The sequence below is a fragment of the Neopelma chrysocephalum genome, unplaced genomic scaffold (genome assembly GCF_003984885.1).
Source record: "Neopelma chrysocephalum unplaced genomic scaffold, ASM398488v2 Primary Assembly neopelma1_95715, whole genome shotgun sequence".
NCBI classification, from domain to species: Eukaryota; Metazoa; Chordata; class Aves; order Passeriformes; family Pipridae; genus Neopelma; species Neopelma chrysocephalum.
In genome coordinates, this window is record NW_020924378.1 from 268,827 (window position 1) to 284,521 (window position 15,695).

Consider the following 15,695-nt stretch of genomic DNA (forward strand, 5'->3'; position numbering starts at 1 on the left):
GCTTTGCTGTGTTTCATCCAGATGTCAGGGTTAATGTCCCCCACAAGAACCAGTGACTGTGACCTTGAGGCTGCTTCAAGCTGCCTGTAGAAGTCCTCAATCACTTTCTCCTCCTGATGAGGCAGCTTGGAACAAACACCCATAATGTCACCCTCACTAGTCTGGCCTTTTATCCTCACCCATAAGCTCTTGATTTGCTCATCATTTATCCCAAGATAGAGCTCAATACATTCCAAGTGTTGCCTCACATAGAGGGCTATTCCGTCACTGTGCCTTCCTGGTCCATCTCTCCTAAACACCTTGTGGCCCTTCATGACAAAATTCCAGTCACGTCAGCTATCCTACCACATCTCCATAATCACAGTGAGATCAAAGCCCTGTGACTGCTCACAGATCTCTAGTTCCTCTTGTTTGTTTCCTACACTGCACTGGTGTACAGGTTCTATCTAGAAGTATTTTCCATATAGAAGTATTTGATTTATGTCACTATCCAAGTGGGGGGTGCAAAGTGACAATCCATAGCCCTGTCCTGTGGTTATGTATTTGGCTGCTTGCGTTTGCCCAAGGTATCCCTTTTTAGGACTCCTTTTGCTACTTCTGTGGTTGCTACAGTCCTCCCCTTCCCACACCTTATCTCTGTCAAGCCCAGCTATGCCCCCATCCCCCTTCAAGTCTAGTTTAAAGCTCTCTTAAGGAGTCCTGCTAACTCCTAAGCTATGATTTCCCCTTTTAGACAGGTGGGCAGGTGTTGCCAGCAGGCTCGGTGTCATATAAACCGACCCATGATCAAAACCCTCAAAATTGTGCTGATAACACCAGTTTCAAAGCCAGGTGTTCATCTGCCTGATTTTCCTGTTTCTTGCCCCATCAATTTCTGCAACTAGCAGGACAGAACAGAACATGACTTGTGCTCCAGATCCCTTGACAAGTTGTCCCAAGGCCCTGAGATTCCAATTGATTGTCCACAGACTTCTTGTTAGAACTTTGTTGTTACCCGCCTGGAAAACCAGTAGTGGGCAATAATAATGGCTGTACCAGGCTAGGAAGTTTCTTGGTGATGTCCCTTACCTGGGCCCCAGGGAGGCAACACACTTCCCTATGGATTGGGTCCAGTCGGCAAATCAGGCCCTCCATTCCTCTCAGAAGGGAGTCACCAGTGAGTACTACCCTTCTTTTTTTCTTGAGGAGGTTGTGATGCAGGGGGTGAGCTGCCCTGCCCTAGGTAACCTCTTCAACCTGGATGGCCATCCATTCACATTCATATTTTTCTGGTCCTCATTTCCCTGGTTCTCAGATTCCAGGGCCTCTTATCTATCGTGGAAGATAAGGTAGGTCAACAACTTGGGAAGATGAGGTGGGTCTGGAGGAGATTCCCCTGCCACCCGGAGCAGAAAGCCATTTCCACTCCCCTCCATCCCTAAGGTGCTTCTGGCTGGTGGTGAGAGGGTGGGAGATCCATTACTTCTTGTGGAGTGGATGGTGGGTCTGTTTGTCTAAGGCATGGTAGAGTACAGCTCCACCAGTTAAACTCTTACTACCAGTCCCTTTTTACATGAGTAATGAGTGAACACGGTCTCCTACAAAGTTAATATAATTCACTCAGAAGTGAGGATTCTTGAGTCATCATATTCTTGAGTCATAATATATGGAGGATTAGACCAGGACTCTAAAAATAGTAAGAGTATAGTTATACTCATCTAAGCAGTGTAATTAGCTGACCACAATAAAACACCACTAGTCAAAATTTCTAAAAATAAATCTTATCAACAAAAAATATAATAATTTTGTAAATAAATAACAATTAAAACTTTAATTATTTTTTCAGTCTTTGGAAGGTCACCCTCCTTCTCAACAAATTACTAAGAAATAAGCTTGAATTCAATCTTCCTTTTCACAAACAGGAAAGAAAAAGCAAGAGGAGAAATAACAAGCAGGAGCATTTTCATGTTCAATTTTCTTTTTGCATCCACAGAAACAAGAAATAAAGGCAAAACCACCACACAACACTAATATAGCCCTCCTAAACCTGAATACAATACACTGTTCTGTCTTTTAGCTATCAAAGGTTCAAATTTATACCTAATGGTCCATGCAAAAGGACTTTACTATTTTATTTCCTTAAATAGCAAGCCTTTATAAAAAAACCCTGTAAGGCCCATTGGCTTTTTCTTTTAAGGGGAAAAAAAAAAGTAAAAAACAGTAAAGTTTAGAGAGTTCCTCTGTTTCTGGCTAATGCAGAAACTCAATGACCTTTTTCAGAGTCTCTGATAACTCTGAATACTTATATTTTGTGGTAATAATTACATCAAATATATTCATATGACTTAGAAGTAAAAGTTTAGGAACCAGCTTTGCAAATTGGTCTATTCAATGAGTTAAATGAGAACTGAAATTAACCAGCTGACGCAAATTCAAATAAAAAAATATTTCTCAGGAAATGCACTACTATTATTTTGTGTTAGTACAGTATATACTCATCTTTTTCATTGCTCAAACTACAATTTTTTAAAATAACTGTGAGGAAAACAGAAGGCTAAATTACTTCTTTGCGTTTTTTAATTTAGAGGTTTTCTTAGTGTAAGCCACAGAAAATGTAGAACACTTAAATTGCCTCTTCTCCCTCATCCACCTTCCAGCAGTTGTCACATCCAGAGAAAATCTGCAGTAAAGGGTGCAGAGAGGGAGTGTTTGAGAGCAAAGAGTCTCCATCTTAGAGAAGAATGCATTATGCATTTGGAGTTTCATTTCAGCAAAAATATAGGGTATGACTACTAGATTTTCCTCATATTAATTTTTATCCGACTGGCCTCTGATATGTCACAGTCAAAAGACACTTACTTGGGCTTAAAATTAAACACACAACAAAAACTGAGTGCTGGTCACCTACAAACCAGAGCTCCTTCATAAGAATGTAATTCCAACCCAGACATAACATCCCCTCCACCTCATCCCCTGATATCCAAAGTGTTAACACCTTGCTAGAAACAGTGTAACAGATCTGTTGATTAACTTACTTTGAAATATCTTTGCCACCATGTTGCCATGGAAATATGACATTTCCAACAGCTGCCCGGTAACTGTAGACTCCCAGGAGCCCGAGTGCCATAGCAATTTTTGAAACCAGGGAGCATCTCCTTTGAACCAGAAAGAAGATCATAAGTAGGGAGACTGCAGCCAAGAAGGAGAGTTCAGGTTTATGTTCAGAGCTGGGAAAAAACAAACAAACAAACAAAAATCTTTTAAAACATAAATTAGAGCTAAACATATTAGCTACAGCATCATATTAATCAATTAATAAACCGTATTAATTAATGCAGCACCAAGTTAATCACTGCACTGATATTTGTTATGAAGTTGCTGAGAGGTATGGTAAAATATTTTAGTATTTCTAGAATAGCACTTTTATTAATAAGGTTTTCTATTCAAGTATGCATATTTAAAAGTGTAATTATTGTGTCCCACCATATGCTAGTTATTCTGTTAATTATACAAAAACTGAGCTGCATATTACATCATGGAAAAGGGTCTAATACTTTTAAACTGGGGTTTTGTTGTTTATACATTCTGAAACAGTGCATTTCACTTATACTACAGCATTTTATTTTCTAGCACAATGAAAAAGATTGTTGCCCTACAAGATTCTGTCTTTTGAAGTAACAACACATGTATTTCCTTTGTTTAATTAATTTTAGTCATAGAACACACTACCTACCTAGAATGACCACAAATATACTTACACAGTTTACAACACACATATACAAATTCATTAGCACAATGTGATTCCCTTATGCAACTACAGCACCTTGTACTATGTGAGAGAGAAATTTGCATCATTGACAGAGAATACTAGAGGCACAGCTTGTTTGTTCCTCTGCATCCTCGATAGAGGTAACAGTCATTCCAGAATAGAGGGCATTTAACTGAGCACGCTGCCAATGTTATGTATTTAAATCTTCAATAGTATGAATTAGCACTGCAAAATGTAATGGGGTAAACTGAAGATCTGCAGCCAACCCCTACCACAGCTACCTACACACTTTAAGAAAGCCCACTGTAGTACAAGAATTGCCAACCCACGCCTACTGCAAATATTCCCAGTATCCCAAATGATGTAAAACCACTAATTTTGTTAGATTTACCTTCTGTTAAGAACATCATGTAGAGTGTGAGAGCCAAGGGCTCCGTCTTCTGTCTTCCACATTCAAAATGCCAAGATAAAAGATCACTAACTTCAGAAAACTAAGAGTGAGCCTGGGCTATTATCTGCATTAAATCCCATCACACTTATGAAACTCCAGTTTTATCTCTGATCTAATAAAAATCACTGTACTTCAAAGATGTTTACTTTCCTGTTCCTAGTGTTTGATTTATTATGGGTTTGAACAATAGTTGTTTCAGCTATTGCACTTGGAAAGTCACGAAGGGAAGGTTGTGAGGCAGAAAAACTGTCCTGCTACTCCTCCGTGCAGGACCCAGTCAAGTACTTCATAGAACTTAACAAGACTCCCAAGAGATGCACTGCTCTCTGCAAGCCAGCGGAGAAAAGTGAGAGGAATAAGATCTAGAACACTATGGGAGAGAAAATGCAGTCTTGATGTTTCTTTTTCTATATAAGGAGTCAGCAGAAGCAGTGAATAGATTCCTGCAGCAACCCATGAAGATTGTGCAAGCACCATCTCATATGATCAACACATAATAAACTATTTTGGTAGCCACTGCACCTTTCAAAAGAACATTTTTGAAAATTTTAAGTTTTCAGGTCGTATTCTCCTTGGCTACTCATTGCATGAGAGCAAGACAAATCAGGAATAAATAACATCACATCATCATCACCTTTGTCTCTTTATCTAAAAAACTCACTGTACTTTTGTTAAGAGACTCTTGCAGACAAAGCTAACACAGCAATACAAAAAAATTTAAAAAGCCATTGCTGTCTGTAAGAAGTAACTGCTATTGCTATGTCAAGCCAGACACTAACAGCTGCAATTCGTACAGTGAACATCTGAAATCATACTCTAACACCTCCCCCTGAAAAAATGGGGGCACAGCAAAGTTATGTTCAAAGTAATGTGCACATCAGTCACATGACTTTGCATTCTTGACCGCTAGAGAAGGGGTTTATACACAAATCTGTCCAGGTTTTTGGGTAACAGTCCTCTGTGATTTCTTTTGGGAATTTTTTTGAACCATATAAATTTGCTCAAAAAAACCTACCCCAGTGTTTCACAGTGTTTGCTGAAGAAAAAAGAAAAAGATTTATAGCAAGTGAAGTCAGGTCAGCATAAATCACCTACAGTTTCAAGGCTTTCCAGCCAAGGTTCCTCCAGTTAGTCAGCTAAAAGCATATGTAATTAGCTTGTATCTTGAAAGGCGATGGTAGTTGCTCAACGCAGACACAGAGACTCCAGTCATTTAGCAAAGTTCTAAATGATTTTGATAGTCTACTCAGAAATACAAGCAAAACATGCTACTCTGATCTCAGCTGCAATGTAGTGGGTTTTGCCCAAACCACAAAATGAACCAACAGCTTCCTGAGAGAAAACCTGGCTATATCTTCTTACTGTAACATCTTGTGGTCTACACTCATACTTCTGGTATGCTAGCTTCGGGGAAAGGGAATTTGGGGACGGTTAAGTTATTAAGTTATTCAGATAATTAAAGGAAAATATTATCATCTTTCCATGCTGATGCTTCTCATCACTACTCTTGGAGCTGATTCTGCCATGTAGCAGCTCTGACACCTTTCAAGTATCAGTTCTGACCAAGATAACCAGCTAAATGAAGCTAACTGAATACCAGCTAATTAAAAAGAAAACCTGACTTCCAGTCAGATCTAGATTAAATGTTCTCTTCCATTTCATCTATTGATTTTCTTTTGCTCTTTTTCCCATCAAAGTATTTTTTCCTCTTTGTAGTAGATTTCACAGAGTCTGTCTGCAAATAACAAAAAACATTTTCCTTATTTCAGCACTGCTGAATGCATCTCTAGTAGCCAAATTCAAGACACTACAGGCACATTGATTTTCTGTGTTTTGGTACTTACATTTTTCTATGGACAAACCTGGACAACAGTGTGTCTGTCTCAAATGCTGAGGCCATTAAGCACTGTCCAGATAAGCAAAATATTAGTCTGAGCATGAGCACAGATGTCTAAAAGGTCAATACAGGGGAATAAAAAAAGAGGGCAGTTTGTTCATTAGTTTATTTTAGAGACAAAATAGAAGGCTGTCTAGAAAAAGCCTGAGCAGCTGTAACTCAAACTAACAAGGGTACAAACGATATAAGTAAGGTTCTAAATACTTATTAGTAAAAAGAGAGCTATTAAGACATAACTATGCAAATTAAACTCATGCTAAAAATAAAACAACAATCAACCTTACAGACTAGCAATGCATTTTGGGAAGAGGAATAAGTGCTTTATGCAACTCAGCTTATCACCAACTTTTAATTCATGCTGTTAAGGAAAACACATCACCTCAATCTTGATCAAAACACTAGGGAAACAGACATCTCTACCACCCTGTTCTCTTGTAAAGGAGAAGGAACAAAGACATTAAAACCTCTAAACAAAGAAAATCCAAACATGTTTGCCAAATAGGAATTCACTGACACTTTACAAACCCCAGGATGTGTAAAGATTTAGTGGCATCATTGACTGATCTTTCTGAAGCTTGTCCAGTGAAACACAACAGAACTCAAGAACTCAACTCGAGTCCAAAATCTGTATACTTCAAATGCTGCTAATCTTTTAACCCTTTAAAGCAAATGAAGTATACATCAGCATGGTGACATATTGTATTCTCCTATTAGATTAAAAGCTGCTCCATTGTTAAAGTCAGGATATAGCTCCACAGCAGCCCAAGCCAGCCTGTGCCAGGGCTCTCTTCTTTTCACCTGCTCCCTAAACATATCAATGAAGGGGGGAATGCAGAAGTGTGACAGTCCTAATCACATATACTCTTAGCCTGCCACAGCACTCTGGACTTTTGCATAGTGTTTTTAAGTCCCCCAGAATACAAGTTTGTGAATCATTGCTTCTTTCTCAATCACACTTGAAAGGCATGCACGTTCTTGTAAGGAATGCTTGACAATGGTAGAAAGAAAAGACTGTTTATGTCTGCAGCACTTCAAAAGATACAGATACTTCCACATTCTGTTTCTACAGTAATTTCAACAACAGCAGTGCTGATTTGTACACTTTTCCCTTCCTGCATTCCTGTTACTAGCCAGCCCATTTGCCTGTGAAACCTGATGGTAAATCAGAGCAGGATGTGATCCAACAGAAAGCCAAGTGTTTCCCATGCCATCTTGAGTTATTTTTCCAGTCATATCTATTCAATTATTTAGTTCACCATACTGACATGCAAACAGGTAAAATATAGGGCCAGTGAGGGGAAGAGTAAGAGAGCAAGTACCTTGCCTTGTATGGCAAGAGCTCCTCCAATACACTATTATAGCCAAACACTCAGTCGTAGCCTAAGACTGTAGCTGTAGAACCTTTTCTCTTCTACTTGCTTTGAGACCCAAACAAATACACCCAATGTGAGGCCATAATTTGATAGAGAACACAGGGAGTAATTCACCTGTAAAATTCTGAAGCTTTTTGGTTCTTTGATATCTAGCTGCTGTACTTCAGCCTAACTGAAGGGGGAGGCAGACAGCTTTAATAACACGGCTGTTACAGCTTTATGAAGGAGAATACTTAATCAACCTCACAGACTTTTGTGATGAGATGACAAGCTCAGTGGAAGAGAGTAAAGCAGGCATTGTTGTTTATCCGTGCTTTATCAAGGCTTTTAACACCAGCTCCCATAACATCCCCACTGGCAATCTGATGTGGTCCAGGCCAGGAAAAGTAGACAGTCAGGTGGACTGAAAACTACTCAAATGCTGGATTCACAGGGTTCCCATCAGCAGCACAAAGTCCACCTGAAGGCCAGTCGCTAGCTGTCAACCCCAGGACTTCACACTGGGGCCTATCCTGTTAAATGTCTACATTAATGACCTGACCGATGGGGCAGTGTCCCTTCAGGAAGTCTGCACACAACACAGAACTGGGAGCAGTGGTGGGTCTGCTGACATTCAAAGGCCCCTCGACAGACTGAAGAAATGGCCCCCCAGGGATTTCAAGAAGTTCAACAAGGGCAAGAGGCAAGTCCTGCACCTTGGAACAAATAGCTACACACATCAGGACAGGCTGGAGGCTGACCCTCTTTTCAGAGATGGCTCTGAGCACACTGATGAACTCTTGACTTGATAATCAGCATGCAATGTGCCCTTGCAGCAAAGACAGCCAACAGTATTTGGAGCTGCACCATGAAAAACATTACTAGAAGACTGAGGAAGGCTGTTTCTTCCCTGGTGTTCAACCCTGGGCCCAGTTATGAGTTACTCAGAACAGAGAGAGATATGGACATATTCAAATTCACACAAATTCCAATTTATAGGGACAAAAATGAAACACAAAAATAGCCTCCTCCCTCCCTTCTCCCCACTCCTTCCTCAAAAAGAACAACAACAGAACCCCAGAGGAAGCCAGAACAGGTGTAAAAAGCCTTGGGTTTAGCTGAGTTGGTTGCTTGGAAGCTCCTGACAGATAGTAGGTGTTAGAGCTAGGTGTACAGGATTTCCAAGGATTCCCCAGCTTTTGTTATAAATCAGGAAGCCCTAGAAGCATCTGCTTTATCTGCAGACTATGCTCTACCTGTGCTATCTCCCTGAGATCCTACAGCCCAAGGCTGGAATACATTTTGTTGCTCTACAGGCATACCAAGCACCATGAAATCAGAGGTAGGAGCACATTACACTGAAGCAGGATGTTTGGAAATGAAGTCCAAACATGCATACAGAATTCTTAAAAGGCTGATAACATTTGCAAGAGTTCCTGGTGGACCACATGAGTAAAAGCATATATCTGAAACAAACACAATTTTTCAGCTGCAAAAGTATCAGGTCCTTGTTTCATGCCTTTGTGGCACAAGCACATTCCAAAGAAAAGGCCTGACAGTCTGAAGAAAACATCTGGCTCAGGATGTTTTTGGGCAGAAGCTCAGGATTAACTGTAAAAATCCTCATGCTCGCACCAAATCACGCCTCATCCTGCTCACACATTGGCTTAGCTCATAATGAAGGAGTTATCTATCACGTGGAGTTGATGTTGAAAATATGACATTCTTTCCTCAATCCCTCACCTCATCTCAAGAGCACAAATGCATGGTGAAAGCCCTGGAATAGAACAACCGCTGTAATGTGACAAATTCCCTACTAACTCATGTCTTTCAGCACTCGTGCCTGTCACAGCAATGAGCGTTTCATCTGTGAAGTTGCCAATAAATAACAAGTCTCATATTACTCCATTTGCTCATGTCATTTTTAATGAATGATGAATGACATTTCATCCCTGTGTTGTAAGATACTGGCAAGAAATCTATTCATCTTACACAGCATAGCCTCTTCATCTGCTGCCTGCAAAACCTTGACTAGGCAGTCACAAGGTATCACTTCTCCATCCACCAACTGAAGTACAGAAGACAGGTCAAATATCACACACTTTTTATCACTGAATAATGACTGTAGTTCTGCAAAATACTAAGAGGTAATAGAAAAAGGAGAACCTATTCTCTGGTGTACTTCAAGTTATAAAAAATTCCTCTTCTTATCATATTACACTCAAAAAACTCCTTCAGTTTTCCACCCATACGTTAAAAGCCTGTGATAGACAAGGAAAAATTCTATGTGAGGCATCTTCTCCTATGACTTCATAACATTCGGAATTATGCAGAACCTTCCTGTCTTAATTTCAAGGGTTTAATTCTATTAAGCGATTTTTAATTTCTCAAACCAGACACTCCTGACTTACATATGGAAAATATTTACTTTTTGCTTCTGATAAACCTATCGTGTATAATTGGCATTAATTAGATAAGTCATGGCGCAGGGCAAAGATTATAAACTACTGATAGCACACAGGGAATCACTCCTGCATGAAATAGCAGTGAAAAACTCCTTATGTTACCTCCCTATTTATCTGCTTTGCATGTTTGCAGCAATTTCTAATCACAGACGGCATAGAAATACCTATGTACTTCACCAAATGAAGCATACATTAATTTCTAAATAAGGCAGAAAGTGTGACTGTAAATCAGATACCCACCTTGTCAACCAATGTCCAAAGTCTGGCCGATGAGCCCACTGGACACCTGTCTGATTCAAGGATCGAAGCAGCCGACAGCAAATAAGGATGACCCATGGAGTTGCTAAGCTTATCCACTTATGTGATCCTTTCATGAATTCAGATGAAGACGTCGCCTTGTCCAATTTTGAACTACCTGCTGCTGGAATGTCTATATTCTTGCATTCAGAGGTTTCCCCGAGACTATCAAAATTTTGCTTTACATTGGTGCTATGTTGAGGGTCACATTCTTTTAGAAGAAAATTATTTCTACAAAGCTCCTGACACAGCACCAAACAAAGCGTATTGACAAGAAAATACCAAGTTTGATGTTCCTCTTCTATGAAACTGCTTGCCCCCAAACTCAAAACATGGCCAATCGTTCCAGCCAGAATCAGCACATCTATTTCTGACCAACTAGAACTGGACACAGCTGGATTCTGAAAACAAAAAAACAAAACACAGGAGTGGTGAAAGGGTGTAAAAATTTCTCTTGTGTAAGTATTCACAGTGTGCTTACAGCAATTTCCTCTAAGAAAACAAAATAAATCACAAGACAAGTTATTTCTATCTTAACAAATCTCAAAAACTTACACAAGAATCATTTCAATGTACCATGTTTAGTTAGCATTACAACATAGTAATTATTTTTATAATTGCGTTCTGTTTAAGGGCTCAAACTTCCTATGAACAATCATCATAACTGTGCAGATTCCCTACCATCCTGTGACAGAAGGTTCTAAACAACTTCAGTCTCTGTTGCACATTTGTAGAAGTAAAAACAGAAATCCTGCAGAAATCAAACTTGAGATATATATAATAGGTAATTTTCTAATAGTTTAAACCCGTGATATCCTCAATACAGTGACAGCCTTCACTACTCAAATGAACAAAAGTTACTGCCTGATGGCACCCTTAACCTTGCTTCGCTTAAAATGTGTCTCTCATCACAAAATCTACTTTAAACCTTACCCATCTATTATTTACTTCACACACTGTGCCTATCTAAAACCACAATATTTTTTGTCTAATGCCTCCATTAGTTTGATTTCTTGTTCTCAGCAGATAATTGGAATTGCCTCATCATCACTGCCCTCGATGACAGGGCTAAAAAGAGAGCTAAGGGCATGTGGAAGTTGAGAGCACTCAGCTCATTGATGTTATCATGTAAAGAACCATTCAGCACACAGGGAAAGCCATAAAAAGACCACACAGAAACACAAACATGATAAATAAGCACTAAGGGAGAGCATAAAGATGACCAGAGCTCTTCAGCCATTAACTGACTGGCCATTAGGAAATCACAGGCATAGCTCTGAAGAGTGTCAGTCTGGACTTTATAACAGATAAGACGTGAGTGACAGACCACAGGTATTATGGATATCTGATATCTGACCAACTCCTTAAGCAATGCTTCAGGAAGGTGTCAAAAGTGGGGAAGAGGGGGTGACAGGGAATAGGATGGAAGCAGGGAGCACAGTGAGAGGAGAAAGGGTAAAGGAGGCAGTTACATAAAGCAAGAGCCAGTCAGTGCACTTTTCTGACTGAGCCCCCTAACATACCTTAACAAATAGGGTTATATACTCGTGAAGTATTTTGAGAAAAACACAGTCAAAATCATCCATTACCATTTTATTTTCTCAATTTTTGCTCTATTAGAGAATATTACAAACTATTTCTTAAAACGGCATTTTAAGCACCTGATAACAATTTAAAAGCCTAATTGAAACTACTGTATGCCATTTTTACTTCAGAACAAAGATCTCTGAACCTACTGGCACATTCATTTCTTTAACTGCATATTTCAACCACATCATCCTCCCACATTTGACCTATGAACAAACTTTAAAAAAACATGGTGAATATTCACAGTGATAAAATTCACAGAGAAAATACTCACATTGAAAAATGCAGTGCACTACAATTCCTAAACTGTTTCAATCAAATGTTAGAAGAATATCAAAACTCACTAATCTTGGAGCAGGTAACAAGAAAGCAGGTGTAAACAATACAAGTATCTCTTAGCATCTTAGATGCAAGTCTCTCTTGTGTTTATGACTTACTGACAGCAGCATATGTACTTTTGTTTAATAAGCAGGACCATGTAACATGGAGAAGACAACAAATACACTCGATGCAAGAACCTAGTTAACCCTCTCTGGAACTTTGGTTTGGGGAAAACAACTTTTGCAAGATCAAAATTTTAAGAGACGTATGTGAAAGAATGCAGGAGGTATAGTTACAGTTATCAGCTACTCACAGCCCTTTCATTTCCTCTGTTGTTAAAGAATACATTACACCAAAGTCATTTCACTTTACAAAAGAAAAAAAAAACACCCACAACCAAAAAAGTCTCCATGAGGTTACACACAACAATAATGGGGGAAAAATACTAATAAACTGAAAAAAATGCCCAGGGCCAATCTAAATTTACTAGTATTTGAAATTTCCTTGGTGCTCAAAAGACCACTTTGGTTTGTTTAGTACTCTATTCTGAAAAGCAAATACCATAAGCTGGTATTTGGAATAAAAGGACAAGGTAGTCTGTGCAAAGACCAAAGAGCATGAAATTCACAAAGCTGAGACAAGAATAGTACATGACTGAACTACAGAAAGTTTAAATTCCAATAATTCCATCATGCTGACCTTAAAGATCTTGGCTAACTAAATAATGAGCACGTAAGTATTATCTGCTTGAAGAGACAAAGGAATCTGAGACCCTCAATAAATGACAATGAACAAGTCTTTGAAATAATTCATCTTCTTTATAAGACATAACAGAAAATCTATGGAACAATTGGTCTCTTGTATGTGGTTGCTGCCAGCAACTGATATGAAAACTGAAGAACTGATGCTTTATCAATGAGGAATACACAAAACTCTCATGAGAATGATGGCATTAGTATGAAATGTTCCAGAGTCAAAATCTGTATTTCTTGCCTGCTTGTCTCTCACAACTCCAGTGAAAAGAGAAAAAAACTACTCTTACATTCACATCAAAGGATTAAAATCCAATGATATTTATTGATAAACCACATTTCAGATCAGAGTTAAGTCACTATGCAAAATCAAAAATCATGTTGCAAATTATAATCTCCTGTGCCTTGATAATCTAAGAAATTCTGAAAATATCTCCACTGAGGTTTTCTAAATTTACTGGCAATCCCCTATATATGAACTGTGCTTTATTAGGTATGTCATGAGTCCAGTGTCATACACAGTCTGACCTTAGATTATTTACATTGTACTTAGTTCTTAGATGTGGTTTAAAGGCATAGAAATGTAGGTCTTACTCTGCTATTCACAGCTCTGTCTTTCCAGCTGCTGAACACGTCCAATTCTCAGGAACTCAGCAGTCACTCCAGGCACTAGAACACTTGTACAATTCTCACTGCTATCTTGGCAAACAAACTTAATACAGACTCTTTTGTTCAGAAATTTATAAGTCCCAGGCTTCAAATCTAAGCATATCATCTCCCAAGCCAAGGTAGCTTTAACAATTGATGTACCAGCATTAGTAATTAATACAGAAACTGACCCCTTGCCCCATCTTTGAACACATCTTGCTAGCTTGCAGAAATGCCAGTACATAAATGATAAAGTATGTGAACCTCTGACCAGTAAATTTTGAAACTTTTTCAAAAACTTTGAAATAAAACCTCCTGTAGTCTATCTTCTGTGTCCAATTCCAGTTATCTGGCTTCTGTGATGTTAACCATCCACAGTTAATGCCTGCGGAATTTTGCAATCACTTTTCAGATATGAAACATTTTACTTTTCATGTCCAGCATCACTGCCAATTTAAACACTTAGCAGTTTGCTCCCTTCTGATACTTGAGCTCCCTGAATCCAGTCTTGATTCCCTATGATGGTAACTTTCCCAAGGCAAAGTACTACAGATGACACTTGCCGCTACATTTTTATAGCAGTTTGGGATCATTTTTGTAAGCTATCAGGTAAAGACATCACCCAATCACCTTTTTAATTCCTCAAGTCAAAAAATGCTAAAAAATTTTAGATGTAACTCCATAAAAATGTATCACTGTTCAATTAACCAAGAATATCACACAGGGGAGGAAACCCAAAAATACTGTAAGGTGAACAGGGTACTTCAAAATAAACTGAAAGAGGAACAATTTGTTTATGCAGTAAAAAAACACTATAATTCTGCATAATGAAAATTCTCAAAAACTGTATTTGACAAGCTTTAACTTTTGTGTTCTAGTTTAAAAAAAGCTTAGTTTTTATTTCTATCAGAAATAGGGAGAAAAAAACCACAACTAGTAGTAGTAAATACCATACTTATGTCAACTACCAAGCAATTACAGTGAGGCTATGAACAAAAAGTTAAAATTTTTGATGATTTTCTGGAATTCATAAAGGGCTGCAGAACTATTTAAAGCCTTAAGTATCATTAAAAGAAGGGACTGGTGCTGCTAGAAACATAGCAATCAGAATCTATAAATAACAGTCAGGAAGCAGATGTTAACACTGCCTGCACTGGTCTTCAGAAAATTCATGAACTTGGTAATCAGTTTCTATATTCAGCCACAGTGGGAAAAAAAGCATTACAAATGAGAAGCACTTCAGAGAAATCTTTAGATGTGAACGGAAACAATTTGAAGGAAAAAAGCTCTGAAGCCATTAACAGGAGAGCTTATCTTAATTACTTCTAAAATACCTACATTTTATCGTACAGCTTGAGCTTGGAAAAGGCTTTTTAGCTTTTTTTAACTGGCAAGACCGTAATTCAGGATTCTGCTCCTACCATCAGAAGATCAGGGCTTCAGAGCTCTTTCAGAAGTGGGCCCCGTCCACAGATTCGCACTGTGGAGATGCGCAGGTCACACACACTTGGATTTAGAGTTACTTTAGCATAAATGGTACTCCTAACTCACGCAGAAGGCCCTTCAGGATCAACAAACAGCATACAAACACAACCAATTTCTCCCCCAGAGTCTAGGTATTCTTTTATAAAGGGGGATGAAGGATGGAGGTGAATGTTTGGGACACATCCACACTGCAAGCAGTACCAGACCATACGCTGCTCCTTTCACCTTCTCCAGGATCTATATTTGTATAAGCAGTGACCCTAAAAAATCCCACAGTATCATGCTATAGTAGTCCTCAAACTGGTAAAAATGTTAATCAAAACCAGGTCACTGCTTTTATCCATGACTGGAATGAAGCCTACCTGACTTTGACGAGATGAGGTACGCATCCAGCAATCCAGTCACCTATGGAATAGGACTGAACACAGGAGGACAAAAGGGTATCTCTACAGGTCTGAATACAAAGTCTGCCCCAATCAGAATTACTATGACCTGCACCTCATAAGACATACTCAAGCTTCCCACATTTTCAGATATATCTCAAGTAGGAATATGATCACAGGCAGACCTGGGATGGAGAATCGAGTATTTTTTATTTCTATCTGCCCCAGCCTTGAGAAAACAAACACACGCACAAACCTGGAAAGCATTGCTGAAAACCTCCTCATTTGTGTGTTATCAACTTGAAGCAG

General features: G+C 38.9%; 1 protein-coding gene across 6 annotated transcripts in view; it reads right to left on the reverse strand.

Annotated features, from left to right (window-relative positions):
• PIGG (phosphatidylinositol glycan anchor biosynthesis class G) overlaps positions 1-15,695 on the reverse strand; it is an 83,432-nt gene that overhangs the window by 43,426 nt on the left and 24,311 nt on the right. For 4 of the 6 annotated variants that reach the window (XM_027708188.1, XM_027708187.1, XM_027708186.1 and 1 more), the window contains 2 exons: positions 10,154-10,611; positions 3,015-3,206 (listed from right to left, as the gene is read on the reverse strand). In XM_027708188.1, coding sequence (XP_027563989.1) covers positions 3,015-3,206; positions 10,154-10,611 — 650 coding nt within the window. Of the gene's footprint in view, positions 1-3,014; positions 3,207-9,352; positions 9,710-10,153; positions 10,612-15,695 lie in introns of those variants that run through there. The other 2 variants (XR_003538277.1, XM_027708189.1) reach the window with 2 other exon arrangements.